At 56.8% G+C, this 15,164-nt stretch overlaps 1 protein-coding gene across 1 annotated transcript in view; it reads left to right on the forward strand.

The window, feature by feature from the left end:
- Positions 1–15,128, forward strand: part of LOC148810301 (uncharacterized) — a 39,846-nt gene extending 24,718 nt beyond the window's left edge. The window contains exons 5-16 of the mRNA XM_088909100.1: positions 2,121–2,262; positions 3,803–3,929; positions 4,339–4,401; positions 7,298–7,365; positions 7,897–7,931; positions 8,641–8,742; positions 8,860–8,976; positions 9,394–9,665; positions 10,519–10,586; positions 12,225–12,415; positions 12,997–13,224; positions 13,264–15,128. Of these exons, the coding sequence (XP_088765226.1) occupies positions 2,121–2,262; positions 3,803–3,929; positions 4,339–4,401; positions 7,298–7,365; positions 7,897–7,931; positions 8,641–8,742; positions 8,860–8,976; positions 9,394–9,665; positions 10,519–10,586; positions 12,225–12,415; positions 12,997–13,224; positions 13,264–15,128 (3,278 nt within the window). The remainder of the gene's footprint in view (positions 1–2,120; positions 2,263–3,802; positions 3,930–4,338; positions 4,402–7,297; positions 7,366–7,896; positions 7,932–8,640; positions 8,743–8,859; positions 8,977–9,393; positions 9,666–10,518; positions 10,587–12,224; positions 12,416–12,996; positions 13,225–13,263) is intronic.
- Positions 15,129–15,164: the final 36 nt, after the last annotated feature.

A 15,164-nucleotide genomic window follows, 5' to 3' on the forward strand; every position in this document is an offset into this window, starting at 1 on the left:
ACACTGTCACTGAGCAACACACTGTCACAGACTGAGGAGCAACACACTGTCACTGACTGAGCAACACACTGTCACTGAGCAACACACTGTCACTGACTGAGCAACACACTGTCACTGAGCAACACACTCCCACTGACTGAGGAGCAACACACTGTCACAGACTGAGGAGCAACACACTGTCATTGACTGAGCAACACACTGTCACTGAGCAACACACTGTCACTGACTGAGCAACACACTGTCACTGAGCAACACACTCCCACTGACTGAGGAGCAACACACTGTCACTGACTGAGGAGCAACACACTGTCACTGAGCAACACACTGTCACTGACTGAGCAACACACTGTCACTGAGCAACACACTCCCACTGACTGAGCAACACACTGTCACTGAGCAACACACTGTCACTGACTGAGGAGCAACACACTGTCACTGACTGAGCAACACACTGTCACTGAGCAACACACTGTCACAGACTGAGGAGCAACACACTGTCATTGACTGAGCAACACACTGTCACTGAGCAACACACTGTCACTGACTGAGCAACACACTGTCACTGAGCAACACACTGTCACTGACTGAGGAGCAACACACTGTCACTGAGCAACACACTGTCACTGACTGAGGAGCAACACACTGTCACTGAGCAACACACTGTCACAGACTGAGGAGCAACACACTGTCACAGACTGAGGAGCAACACACTGTCACTGACTGAGGAGCAACACACTGTCACTGAGCAACACACTCCCACTGACTGAGGAGCAACACACTGTCACTGACTGAAGAGGATCACACTGTCACTGACTGAGGAGCAACACACTGTCACTGAGCAACACACTGTCACTGACTGAGCAACACACTGTCACTGAGCAACACACTGTCACTGACTGAGGAGCAACACACTGTCACTGACTGAAGAGGATCACACTGTCACTGACTGAGCAACACACTGTCACTGAGCAACACACTGTCACAGACTGAGGAGCAACACACTGTCACTGACTGAGCAACACACTGTCACTGAGCAACACACTGTCACTGACTGAGGAGCAACACACTGTCACTGACTGAGCAACACACTCCCACTGACTGAGGAGCAACACACTGTCACTGACTGAGCAACACACTGTCACTGAGCAACACACTGTCACTGACTGAGGAGCAACACACTGTCACTGACTGAGCAACACACTGTCACTGAGCAACACACTGTCACTGACTGAGCAACACACTGTCACTGAGCAACACACTGTCACTGACTGAGGAGCAACACACTGTCACTGAGCAACACACTGTCACAGACTGAGCAACACACTGTCACTGAGCAACACACTCCCACTGACTGAGGAGCAACACACTGTCACTGACTGAGGAGCAACACACTGTCACTGAGCAACACACTGTCACTGACTGAGCAAAACACTGTCACTGAGCAACACACTGTCACTGACTGAGGAGCAACACACTGTCACTGAGCAACACACTGTCACAGACTGAGGAGCAACACACTGTCACTGACTGAGCAACACACTGTCACTGAGCAACACACTGTCACAGACTGAGGAGCAACACACTGTCACTGACTGAGCAACACACTGTCACTGAGCAACACACTGTCACTGACTGAGGAGCAACACACTGTCACTGAGCAACACACTGTCACTGACTGAGGAGCAACACACTGTCACTGAGCAACACACTGTCACAGACTGAGGAGCAACACACTGTCACTGACTGAGCAACACACTGTCACTGAGCAACACACTGTCACAGACTGAGGAGCAACACACTGTCACTGACTGAGCAACACACTGTCACTGAGCAACACACTGTCACTGACTGAGGAGCAACACACTGTCACTGAGCAACACACTCCCACTGACTGAGGAGCAACACACTGTCACTGACTGAGGAGCAACACACTGTCACTGAGCAACACACTGTCACTGACTGAGGAGCAACACACTGTCACAGACTGAGGACACACAGCAACACATCTGACTCTCCTCACTCACCCCCGTGACACACAACAACACATCTGACTCTCCTCACTAACCCCCGAGACACACAGCAACACAACTGACTCCTCAGCTTGTGTATTTTTCCCACAGGAGGAAGATTTCGTCCCCCTGCTGGCAGAGCAGTGAGCGCTCCCCCCAGACGCACCGCCAGTAGGAGTCCGGCTGTGGCCCTGAGTCGGGACAGCAGCCAGGTGCTTACAAGACACTCCTGCAACCCTTCGCCCTTAGTGCTGTAACCTACCAGTCCTGTCCTGTCCTGTAGCTCCCAGTGCTCTCCTGTCCTCAGGGTCTCCAGCAGTGTGCTCAGTGCTGTAACCTACCAGTCCTGTCCTGTAGCTCCCAGTGCTCTCTTGTCCTCAGGGTCTCCAGCAGTGTGCTCAGTGCTGTAACCTACCAGTCCTGTCCTGTAGCTCCCAGTGCTCTCCTGTCCTCAGGGTCTCCAGCAGTGTGCTCAGTGCTGTAACCTACCAGTCCTGTCCTGTCCTGTAGCTCCCAGTGCTCTCTTGTCCTCAGGGTCTCCAGCAGTGTGCTCAGTGCTGTAACCTACCAGTCCTGTCCTGTCCTGTAGCTCCCAGTGCTCTCCTGTCCTCAGGGTCTCCAGCAGTGTGCTCAGTGCTGTAACCTACCAGTCCTGTCCTGTAGCTCCCAGTGCTCTCCTGTCCTCAGGGTCTCCAGCAGTGTGCTCAGTGCTGTAACCTACCAGTCCTGTCCTGTCCTGTAGCTCCCAGTGCTCTCCTGTCCTCAGGGTCTCCAGCAGTGTGCTCAGTGCTGTAACCTACCAGTCCTGTCCTGTAGCTCCCAGTGCTCTCCTGTCCTCAGGGTCTCCAGGAGTGTGCTCAGTGCTGTAACCTACCAGTCCTGTCCTGTAGCTCCCAGTGCTCTCCTGTCCTCAGGGTCTCCAGCAGTGTGCTCAGTGCTGTAACCTACCAGTCCTGTCCTGTCCTGTAGCTCCCAGTGCTCTCCTGTCTTCAGGGTCTCCAGCAGTGTGCTCAGTGCTGTAACCTACCAGTCCTGTCCTGTCCTGTAGCTCCCAGTGCTCTCTTGTCCTCAGGGTCTCCAGCAGTGTGCTCAGTGCTGTAACCTACCAGTCCTGTCCTGTAGCTCCCAGTGCTCTCCTGTCCTCAGGGTCTCCAGCAGTGTGCTCAGTGCTGTAACCTACCAGTCCTGTCCTGTAGCTCCCAGTGCTCTCCTGTCCTCAGGGTCTCCAGCAGTGTGCTCAGTGCTGTAACCTACCAGTCCTGTCCTGTAGCTCCCAGTGCTCTCCTGTCCTCAGGGTCTCCAGCAGTGTGCTCAGTGCTGTAACCTACCAGTCCTGTCCTGTAGCTCCCAGTGCTCTCCTGTCCTCAGGGTCTCCAGCAGTGTGCTCAGTGCTGTAACCTACCAGTCCTGTCCTGTAGCTCCCAGTGCTCTCCTGTTCTCAGGGTCTCCAGCAGTGTGCTCAGTGCTGTAACCTACCAGTCCTGTCCTGTAGCTCCCAGTGCTCTCCTGTCCTCAGGGTCTCCAGCAGTGTGCTCAGTGCTGTAACCTACCAGTCCTGTCCTGTCCTGTAGCTCCCAGTGCTCTCCTGTCCTCAGGGTCTCCAGCAGTGTGCTCAGTGCTGTAACCCTACCAGTCCTGTCCTGTAGCTCCCAGTGCTCTCCTGTCCTCAGGGTCTCCAGCAGTGTGCTCAGTGCTGTAACCTACCAGTCCTGTCCTGTAGCTCCCAGTGCTCTCCTGTCCTCAGGGTCTCCAGCAGTGTTTGACTCTGATCTTTCATCTGTCTAATCTCTCAGCCCCGTTCCAGTAACACCAGGACTGATACTGGTTCCAGATCGGGGGACCCAGGCGCTGCTCCCAGCCTGTCTCAAGAGGAGGATCAGAGACATTCAAGTTCTCCAAAGGTCCAAAAAGTGCAGCCAGGTGAGACTGAACTGTCTGTTCACACCAGGTGAGGGGAGCAGGTGTGTAACTGCAGCCGGGTGAGAGTGAGGAGTCTGTTCACACCAGGTGAGGGGAGCAGGTGTGTATCTGCAGCCGGGCGAGAGTGAACAGTCTGTTCACACCAGGTGAGGGGAGCAGGTGTGTAACTGCAGCCAGGCGAGAGTGAGGAGTCTGTTCACACCAGGTGAGGGGAGCAGGTGTGTATCTGCAGCCGGGCGAGAGTGAACAGTCTGTTCACACCAGCGTAGGGGAGCAGGTGTGTAACTGCAGCCGGGCGAGAGTGAACAGTCTGTTCACACCAGCGTAGGGGAGCAGGTGTGTAACTGCAGCCGGGTGAGAGTGAACAGTCTGTTCACACCAGCGTAGGGGAGCAGGTGTGTAACTGCAGCCGGGCGAGAGTGAGGAGTCTGTTCACACCAGCGTAGGGGAGCAGGTGTGTATCTGCTGCCAGGTGAGAGTGAACAGTCTGTTCACACCTGGTGAGGGGAGCAGGTGTGTAACTGCAGCCAGGTGAGAGTGAACAGTCTGTTCACACCAGGTGAGGGGAGCAGGTGTGTAACTGCAGCCAGGTGAGAGTGAACAGTCTGTTCATACCAGGTGAGGGGAGCAGGTGTGTAACTGCAGCCGGGCGAGAGTGAGGAGTCTGTTCACACCAGGTGAGGGGAGCAGGTGTGTAACTGCAGCGGGGTGAGAGTGAGGAGTCTGTTCACACCAGCGTAGGGGAGCAGGTGTGTATCTGCAGCCGGGCGAGAGTGAACAGTCTGTTCACACCAGGTGAGGGGAGCAGGTGTGTAACTGCAGCCAGGTGAGAGTGAACAGTCTGTTCACACCTGGTGAGGGGAGCAGGTGTGTAACTGCAGCCAGGTGAGAGTGAACAGTCTGTTCACACCAGGTGAGGGGAGCAGGTGTGTAACTGCAGCCAGGTGAGAGTGAACAGTCTGTTCATACCAGGTGAGGGGAGCAGGTGTGTAACTGCAGCCGGGCGAGAGTGAGGAGTCTGTTTACACCAGCGTAGGGGAGCAGGTGTGTAACTGCAGCCGGGCGAGAGTGAACAGTCTGTTCACACCAGCGTAGGGGAGCAGGTGTGTAACTGCAGCCAGGCGAGAGTGAACAGTGTGTTCACACCAGGTGAGGGGAGCAGGTGTGTAACTGCAGCCAGGTGAGAGTGAACAGTCTGTTCATACCAGGTGAGGGGAGCAGGTGTGTAACTGCAGCCGGGCGAGAGTGAGGAGTCTGTTCACACCAGCGTAGGGGAGCAGGTGTGTAACTGCAGCCAGGCGAGAGTGAACAGTCTGTTCACACCAGCGTAGGGGAGCAGGTGTGTAACTGCAGCCGGGCGAGAGTGAGGAGTCTGTTCACACCTGGTGAGGGGAGCAGGTGTGTAACTGCAGCCAGGCGAGAGTGAACAGTCTGCTCACACCAGGTGAGGGGAGCAGGTGTGTAACTGCAGCCAGGTGAGAGTGAGGAGTCTGTTCACATCAGGTTAGGGGAGCAGGTGTGTAACTGCAGCCGGGTGAGAGTGAGGAGTCTGTTCACACCAGGTGAGGGGAGCAGGTGTGTAACTGCAGCGGGGTGAGAGTGAGGAGTCTGTTCACACCAGCGTAGGGGAGCAGGTGTGTAACTGCAGCCGGGTGAGAGTGAGGAGTCTGTTCACACCAGCGTAGGGGAGCAGGTGTGTAACTGCAGCCAGGCGAGAGTGAACAGTGTGTTCACACCAGGTGAGGGGAGCAGGTGTGTAACTGCAGCCGGGTGAGAGTGAGGAGTCTGTTCACACCAGCGTAGGGGAGCAGGTGTGTAACTGCAGCCAGGCGAGAGTGAACAGTCTGTTCACACCAGCGTAGGGGAGCAGGTGTGTAACTGCAGCCGGGCGAGAGTGAGGAGTCTGTTCACACCAGCGTAGGGGAGCAGGTGTGTAACTGCAGCCAGGTGAGAGTGAGGAGTCTGTTCACATCAGGTTAGGGGAGCAGGTGTGTAACTGCAGCCGGGTGAGAGTGAGGAGTCTGTTCACACCAGGTGAGGGGAGCAGGTGTGTAACTGCAGCCAGGTGAGAGTGAGGAGTCTGTTCACATCAGGTTAGGGGAGCAGGTGTGTAACTGCAGCCGGGTGAGAGTGAGGAGTCTGTTCACACCAGCGTAGGGGAGCAGGTGTGTAACTGCAGCCAGGCGAGAGTGAACAGTCTGTTCACACCAGCGTAGGGGAGCAGGTGTGTAACTGCAGCCAGGCGAGAGTGAACAGTCTGTTCACACCAGGTGAGGGGAGCAGGTGTGTAACTGCAGCCGGGTGAGAGTGAACAGTCTGTTCACACCAGGTGAGGGGAGCAGGTGTGTAACTGCAGCCGGGTGAGAGTGAGGAGTCTGTTCACACCAGGTGAGGGGAGCAGGTGTGTAACTGCAGCCGGGCGAGAGTGAACAGTCTGTTCACACCAGGTGAGGGGAGCAGGTGTGTAACTGCAGCCGGGTGAGAGTGAGGAGTCTGTTCACACCAGCGTAGGGGAGCAGGTGTGTATCTGCTGCCAGGCGAGAGTGAACAGTGTGTTCACACCAGCGTAGGGGAGCAGGTGTGTAACTGCAGCTGGGTGAGAGTGAACAGTCTGTTCACACCAGTGTAGGGGAGCAGGTGTGTATCTGCTGCCAGGCGAGAGTGAACAGTGTGTTCACACCAGGTGAGGGGAGCAGGTGTGTAACTGCAGCTGGGTGAGAGTGAACAGTCTGTTCACACCAGCGTAGGGGAGCAGGTGTGTATCTGCTGCCAGGCGAGAGTGAACAGTGTGTTCACACCAGCGTAGGGCAGCAGCTTAAGCGCTGTGTTTAGCGAAGGAAGAGGCAGTGTGTCAGCAGGCACAGACACTGAATCCTGGGAACTGTGGGCACGATGGCTCGTCAGGAGCAGGTAGACATGTTGTCTGCGACACACACTGCTCTGGACTCATTCCCCAGTCTGCTCTCGGACTCGGCCTGGCGTGGGGAATGTGGACAGTGACAATAGTGGGTAGCATTGCTGCCTCTCGGCCCTGGGGCCCTGTGGAGTTTGTATGTTCTCCCCATGTTCCTGTGGGTTTCCTCCAGGTGCTCCAGTTTCCTCCCACAAAGTCCAAATGTGCTGGTAGGTTAACTGGCTTCTGGGGAAACTGGCCCTGGGGCGGGCGAGTGCCTTTCTGTGTTTGTGTCCGTCTGCCCTGCGATGGACTGGCGTCCCGTCCAGGGTGTCCCCACTTTGCGCCCGTCCCCTGCTGCGAGAGGCTGTGGCTCCCTTCTGATCCTGTATTGAGTCAACACTATAGAAAACGGGTGGACTGACAGGCGGGCAGGCAACAGGACATTGAGACGTGTCCCTGTCTTCGTCCACAGAGAGGCGGTCAGGGCCAGGGAACCGACAGGACAGTGAGGGCGGCGCTCCCATCGCAGACCACCGCCAGGTGACTTTCAGTCCACAGTTCTGTCAGGAGCTGCTCAGCAGGATAACTAATCTCTGCAGTGGCCTTGAATGACTCCAGATCCATTATTTCCAATTACTGATGTTTTGTTGACACCACAGGGAGCTCCGGAGTCCACTGCTCGTCAAGACACAGGTGATACCCACCCCACTACAGAGGCTATTTCTCTCTCTGCATCCAGTCCTAATGAGGCCGCAGGAGATGACACTGGGAACCACACTGCACCTGAGGAAGGCCGTTCACACTGTGAGCATTTAAACCGGATTAGATCTGAAAGGGTCTGCTCACCCTGTGAATCAGCGTGTCCAAACCAGATGAGAGCTGCCCAAGAGAGTCTGGTCATACTGTTTTAAACCTGACGGGGGCTGTCGGGCTGTGAGGCAGAACTGCCGGCTTGACAGTAACTCGTCACTGCTGCAGAAAGTAAGGTAGCAGCACATTTCTGTAAATAAGCCCAAGAGCAGGCAGGAGTCAGGCTCATACTGCGAGATACCCCTTGTGCTGTGAGTCCAGGGTGGAAGTCCAGAAACGGGCCAAGTCCAAGCCAGGTAACCAGCGAAGCACAGCACAAGGGGAGATGCAAACTCAGAGCTGGGGGGAGGAACAGACAGAGTCCACACACACACAGGGACATAGTACGAAGCGCCAGGGGCAAATCTGAGGAACGAAGTCGGGGTGAAACAGTGGGGGCAGAATCCAGGAAACAAGCAGAGCATGAGCTGGCCTGGAGAACCTGGGGCGAAGCCCGAGGCATAGCGAACTCTGTGACAGAGTCTCCAGCACTGCCAGCTCATGGCTCATGTCGCCCTGAACCACCTGAGGCTGGCGAGCAGGATGACAGCCTCCAGGTGGCTCAGGTCTCCTGTCAAACTAATTACCTTGGTAACTGGTGCCAAGTGACAGTTAGGTGTGGCCAGGCACCTCGTAGATACTGGCGCAGCCCGCTGCAGTGAGCATGACTGTGATTAAGGAGAAACTACAACACAACAACATTCCTTTTCAAAACATAATTCCAGTAGAAGGTCATTTACAATTGCAGACCTGGATTTACAGCAGGTAAAGTAGATCAGGCTGATCAGCTGACCTCAAACCTGTTTGTGTTGTTCACTTGTAACCCAGTGAAGCTCACAGATCACACTGCTCACAGACCGCAAGCTCACAGTAGCAGGTCGCAGTTGAACGGACCGTATGAATCAATACTAAAGCCAAGGCCATGGCCTACCAGAGCAGGCTGATGTGCTTTGTGCTGCGTGTCAGACTGTTTCACTGCCATGCTGACCGCTGTCGGTGTCAAGGACTCACTAATAGATTCCAGCACAGAGGGCAACACTGACCAGACCTCCTGCCTGAGAGTGGCCAGTAGTGTGCGGCTGGCCTGCAGGAGCACAGCAGAGAGAAACTGTCACGAGAACTGAACATGAACACTAAGGAAGACGCAGGAGGAAGAGAGCTCTGACCGCATGTTCCCCCTTTCAGCAGTGCCCACGAGACACGGGCTCCAGCCGCAGCTGCACTTCGGGGGGTACAGCCTGCGCAGGAGGCCGAGAGTCCTCTACACTGAGGAGGACGTGCCCAAGGATGACGACTACCTGTGTGAGTGGTGACCCGGGCCACACGCCCGGCCACGACACCGTCCACCGTTTCACAGCTCCTCCACAGCGCACAACAGAGGGGCCCCCTGCACCCCCCGTGTACCATCCCGGGACACGATAGCGCTGGCGCACAGGACTTAACAGGAGCAGCTGAGGAGCAGAAAGTCCCCCCCGTCAGTAGCAATACAGTCTGTTAGAGATTCAGGAGCTGCAGGCTCTTCCAGAACTGTACTCGTGTAGCAGGAATAGACAAAAGAACAGAACGGGAAATCTGAAGAATATAATAGCTCAGGAATCTGAAGCTCAAATGACAGAGGAATCTGTGACCTCAAATCCAAGCTGCTAGCAGTCTGGCGCGAAGCAGCTGGAGAACACGTGCAGTGGATCTGACCCCGCTCTGTCCCTCTGTCTCTGCCAGACTGCGAGGAGTGCGGGTCCTTCTTCCTGGAGCACTGTGAGGCACACGGCCCGCCCACCTTTGTCCCTGACATCCCAGCCGAGCTGGGCCTGCCGGCAAGGGCTCGGCACACTCTGCCTCAGGGCCTGAGCATCAGGGAGTCCCAGATCCCCGGAGCGGGGCTGGGGGTCTTTAACACGGGTGCCCTCATCCCAGCCGGGGTGCACTATGGCCCCTACGAGGGAGAGCTGGCCAGTGAGGAGGAGGCAGTGCTGAGCGGATACTCCTGGGTGGTAAGTCTCAGGCTCAGTCACGGTCTGTCACAGTCGCCATCTCAGTCATAGTCTGTCACAATCGTAGTCTGTCACAGTCGCCATCTCAGTCAAAGTCTGTCATAAACAGTCACAGTCGCCATCTCAGTCACAGTCGGTCACAATTGTAGTCTGTCACAGTCGCCGTCTCAGTCAAAGTCTGTCATAAACAGTCACAGTCGCCATCTCAGTCACAGTCGGTCACAGTCGCAGTCTGTCACAATCATAGTCAATCACAGTCACAATCATAGTCTGTCAGTCACAGTCGCCATCTCAGTCACAATCTGTCACAAACGCAATCAGTCACAGTCGCGGTCTCAATCACAGCCTGTCGCAGTCACAGTCAGTCACAGTCGCAGCCTGTCACAGTCTGTCACAATCGCAGTCGCAGTTGCAGTCTGTCACAGTCGCAGCCTGTCGCAGTTACAGTCAGTCACAGTCGAAGTCTGTCGCAGTCGCAGTCTGTCGCAGTCACAGTCAGTCGCAGTCGCACTCAGTCGCAGTCACAGTCGCAGTCAGTCGCATTCGAGCACAGTTGCCTGGACGTTGCTGTGCACAGCAGCGCATTTTTCTTCTGGTTTCTTTTTGCGTTTTTCATAACCACACACTGGTGCCTCCGCCCCCTCAGACGGGATATCAACTTTACCGGTCCCACACTGTTACAGCAACACTGATAACTGCAGTCAGTCGCACCGAGAGCTGGGAGAGGACATGGATTCCTCCTCTGTGAGAAAAGCTTTGGAAGGGATTCTTTAGACTCAGTAGAGTAACAGTGTTTAACAAGTTCCTAAGAGTTTCATGTTTCTCAGGAGTACTAACAGCCCTGCTCTTGCAGATCACACAGGGGAAGAACGATCACATCTATATTGATGCTAAGAAGGAAACCCACTCAAACTGGATGAGGTGAGACAGTGTCCAGGGGTGTGCTGAGGGCTGTCAGTGTCCAGGGGTGTGCCGTCAGTGTCCAGGGGTGTGCTGAGGGCCGTCAGTGTCCAGGGGTGTGCTGAGGGCCGTCAGTGTCCAGGGGTGTGCCGTCAGTGTCCGGGGGTGTGCTGACGGCCATCAGTGTCCAGGGGTGTGCCGTCAGTGTCCAGGGGTGTGCCGTCAGTGTCCGGGGGTGTGCTGACGGCCGTCAGTGTCCGGGGGTGTGCTGAGGGCCGATAGTGTGCAGGGGTGTGCTGTCAGTGTCCAGGGGTGTGCTGAGGGCTGTCAGTGTCCGGGGGTGTGCTGAGGGCTGACAGTGTGTGGGGGTGTGCTGAGGGCTGTCAGTGTGCGGGGGTGTGCTGAGGGCTGACAGTGTGCATGGGTGTGCTGAGGGCTGACAGTGTGCATGGGTGTGCTGAGGGCTGACAGTGTCCAGGGGCGTGCTGAGGGCTGACAGTGTCCAGGGGTGTGCTGAGGGCTGTCAGTGTCCAGGGGTGTACTGAGGGCTGTCAGTGTCCAGGGGTGTACTGAGGGCTGACAGTGTGTGGGGGTGTGCTAAGGGCTGACAGTGTGCGGGGGTGTGCTGAGGGCTGACAGTGTGCGGTGGGTGTGCTGCGGGCTGACAGTGTGCGGTGGGTGTGCTGAGGGCTGACAGTGTGCGGGGGTGTGCTGAGGGCTGACAGTGTGCGGGGGTGTGCTGAGGGCTGACAGTGTGCATGGGTGTGCTGAGGGCTGACAGTGTCCAGGGGTGTGCTGAGGGCTGACAGTGTGCATGGGTGTGCTGAGGGCTGACAGTGTCCAGGGGTGTGCTGAGGGCTGACAGTGTGCATGGGTGTGCTGAGGGCTGACAGTGTCCAGGGGCGTGCTGAGGGCTGACAGTGTCCAGGGGTGTGTTGCCAAGGGTGTCAGTGTCCAGGGGTGTGCTGAGGGCTGACAGTGTCCAGGGGTGTGCCGTCAGTGTCCAGAGGTGTGCTGAGGGCTGTCAGTGTCCAGGGGTGTGCTGAGGGCTGACAGTGTCCAGGGGTGTGCTGTCAGTGTCCAGGGGTGTGCTGAGGGCTGACAGTGTCCGGGGGTGTGCTGAGGGCTGACAGTGTCCAGGGGTGTGCTGTCAGGGGTGTGCTGAGGGCTGTCAGTGTCCAGGAGTGTGCCAAGGGCTGTCAGTGTCCAGGTCTGTGCTGGGGGCTGACAGTGTCCAGGGGTGTGCTGTCAGGGGTGTGCTGAGGGCTGTCAGTGTCCAGGAGTGTGCCAAGGGCTGTCAGTGTCCAGGTCTGTGCTGGGGGCTGTCAGTGTCCAGGGCTGTGCTGGGGGCTGTCAGTGTCCAGGGGTGTGCTGCCAGGGGTGTGCTGAGGGCTGTCAGTGTCCAGGGGTGTGCCAAGGGCTGACAGTGTCCAGGGCTGTGCTGAGGGCTGTCAGTGTCCAGGGGTGTGCTGCCAGGGGTGTGCTGAGGGCTGTCAGTGTCCAGGGGTGTGCTGAGGGCTGACAGTGTCCAGGGGTGTGCTGAGGGTTAAGCGCTTGTCTGCTGTTCCTGGTCTGTGTCCGGACCTTGCCGCAGAGCTGGTCAGCAGACAGTCTCAGCGCCGTGGAGAGCCGTGTCTCAGTACCGCTCGTCCCCTGCAGGTACGTGAACTGCGCCAGGAACGAGGAGGAGCAGAACCTGGTGGCCTTCCAGCACCGTGGCCACATCCTGTACCGCTGCTGCCAGCCCATCACCCCCGGCAGCGAGCTGCTGGTGTGGTACGGAGAGGAGTACGGCAGGGAGCTGGGCATCACCTGGGACTTCATCTGGGACAACAAGAGCCGGGGAGGAGGTCACTCCTGTCCTCTGTCTGTCTCACTGTCACTCCTGCCCTCTCTCTGTCTCACTGTCACTCCTGTCCTCTGTCTGTCTCACTGTCACTCCTGTCCTCTCTGTCACTCCTGTCACTCCTGTCCTCTGTCTGTTTCTCCTGTCCTCTCTCTGTCACGCCTGTCCTCTCTGTGTCTCTGTCTCACTCCTCTGTCACTCCTGTCGTCTCTCTGTCTCACTGCTCTGTCACGCCTGTCCTCTCTGTGTCTCACTCCTGCCGTCTCTGTGTCTTTGTCTCACTCCTCTGTCACTCCTGCCTGCTAAATTAGAAACTCTTTGGGTTCTTTAGATTAAATTCAAAGTTGCTGGTGTACAGATCCTGCATCAAGACACAAACAGATGGGTTTAATGTAAAAAACACTTAAGTTAAATATATTTGTACACCTGTGACTGCCTGTACACTGAAGGATTAGTTCATCTGAACGTGCTCCTTTAGAGTTTCTGTTCCTCGCGTCCTCACAACCGCCCCGACCCTTCTCCCCTCAGATGTCTGCCCCCATTCCTGCTCGCTCCCTCTGACAATCCTCCCGGTCTCCTCTCTAGGACCCAGTGAGCCAGAGGCCACGCAGGTGTTTCCGTGCTCTCAGTGCTCCGTGTGCTTCACCGCCGAGCTCTTCCTCCACAGGCACATCCGCCGGGCTCACCCCCAGGAGTACCTGCGGCTGCTCAGGTCTGGCGCGGTCAGGGCCGAGAGCCTACAGCCGCCGCACAGAGTACAGCAGCCACCGCCATCCCCTGCCTCCCCCAGCACTCCCGCTAGAGCTCAGGAGGGTCACCATCCTTCCCAGTGCGGGGAGAGCTTCTCCCCAGAGCGCACTCACACAGGGGAGAGACCCTACAGCTGCTCCCAGTGTGGGAAGAGTTTCTCCCGAGAGGGCACCCTGAAACTCCACCAGCGCACTCACACAGGGGAGAGACCCTACAGCTGCTCCCAGTGTGGGAAGAGCTTCAGTCAGGCAAGCAACCTGATTACACACCAGCGCACTCACACAGGGGAGAGACCCTACAGCTGCTCCCAGTGTGGGAAGAGCTTCAGTAGCTCAGGAGACCTGATTAGACACCAGCGCACTCACACAGGGGAGAGACCCTACAGCTGCTCCCAGTGTGGGAAGAGCTTCAGTAGCTCAGGAGACCTGATTAGACACCAGCGCACTCACACAGGGGAGAGACCCTACAGCTGCTCCCAGTGCGGGAAGAGCTTCAGTAGCTCAGGACACCTGATTAGACACCAGCGCACTCACACAGGGGAGAGACCCTACAGCTGCTCCCAGTGCGGGAAGAGCTTCAGTCAGGCAAGCAACCTGATTACACACCAGCGCACTCACACAGGGGAGAGACCCTACAGCTGCTCCCAGTGTGGGAAGAGCTTCAGTCAGGCAAGCAACCTGATTACACACCAGCGCACTCACACAGGGGAGAGACCCTACAGCTGCTCCCAGTGCGGGAAGAGCTTCAGTAGCTCAGGACACCTGATTAGACACCAGCGCACTCACACAGGGGAGAGACCCTACAGCTGCTCCCAGTGTGGGAAGAGCTTCAGTCAGGCAAGCAACCTGATTACACACCAGCGCACTCACACAGGGGAGAGACCCTACAGCTGCTCCCAGTGTGGGAAGAGTTTCTCCCGAGAGGACACCCTGAAACTCCACCAGCGCACTCACACAGGGGAGAGATCCTACAGCTGCTCCCAGTGCGGGAAGAGCTTCAGTCAGGCAAGCAACCTGATTACACACCAGCGCACTCACACAGGGGAGAGACCCTACAGCTGCTCCCAGTGTGGGAAGAGCTTCAGTAGCTCAGGAGACCTGATTAGACACCAGCGCACTCACACAGGGGAGAGACCCTACAGCTGCTCCCAGTGTGGGAAGAGCTTCAGTAGCTCAGGAGACCTGATTACACACCAGCGCACTCACACAGGGGAGAGACCCTACAGCTGCTCCCAGTGTGGGAAGAGCTTCAGTAGCTCAGGAGACCTGATTACACACCAGCGCACTCACACAGGGGAGAGACCCTACAGCTGCTCCCAGTGCGGGAAGAGTTTCAGTAGCTCAGGAGACCTGATTACACACCAGCGCACTCACACAGGGGAGAGACCCTACAGCTGCTCCCAGTGTGGGAAGTGCTTCAGTAGCTCAGGACACCTGATTACACACCAGCGCACTCACACAGGGGAGAGACCCTACAGCTGCTCCCAGTGTGGGAAGAGCTTCAGTAGCTCAGGAGACCTGATTACACACCAGCGCACTCACACAGGGGAGAGACCCTACAGCTGCTCCCAGTGCGGGAAGAGCTTCAGTAGCTCAGGACACCTGATTAGACACCAGCGCACTCACACAGGGGAGAGACCCTACAGCTGCTCCCAGTGTGGGAAGAGCTTCAGTAGCTCAGGACACCTGATTAGACACCAGCGCACTCACACAGGGGAGAGACCCTACAGCTGCTCCCAGTGTGGGAAGAGCTTCAGTAGCTCAGGACACCTGATTAGACACCAGCGCACTCACACAGGGGAGAGACCCTACAGCTGCTCCCAGTGTGGGAAGAGCTTCAGTCAGGCAAGCAACCTGATTACACACCAGCGCACTCACACAGGGGAGAGACCCTACAGCTGCTCCCAGTGTGGGAAGAGTTTTAGTACCTCAGATCTCCTGAAGTATCACCAGCATCTGCACAAATGACCCCCTGCCTGAGCTGCTGGCTCGTCAGCATCTGTT

This window comes from Atractosteus spatula, assembly GCF_055471065.1.
Source record: "Atractosteus spatula isolate fAtrSpa1 chromosome 5 unlocalized genomic scaffold, fAtrSpa1.hap1 SUPER_5_unloc_1, whole genome shotgun sequence".
Lineage (NCBI taxonomy): Eukaryota > Metazoa > Chordata > Actinopteri > Semionotiformes > Lepisosteidae > Atractosteus > Atractosteus spatula.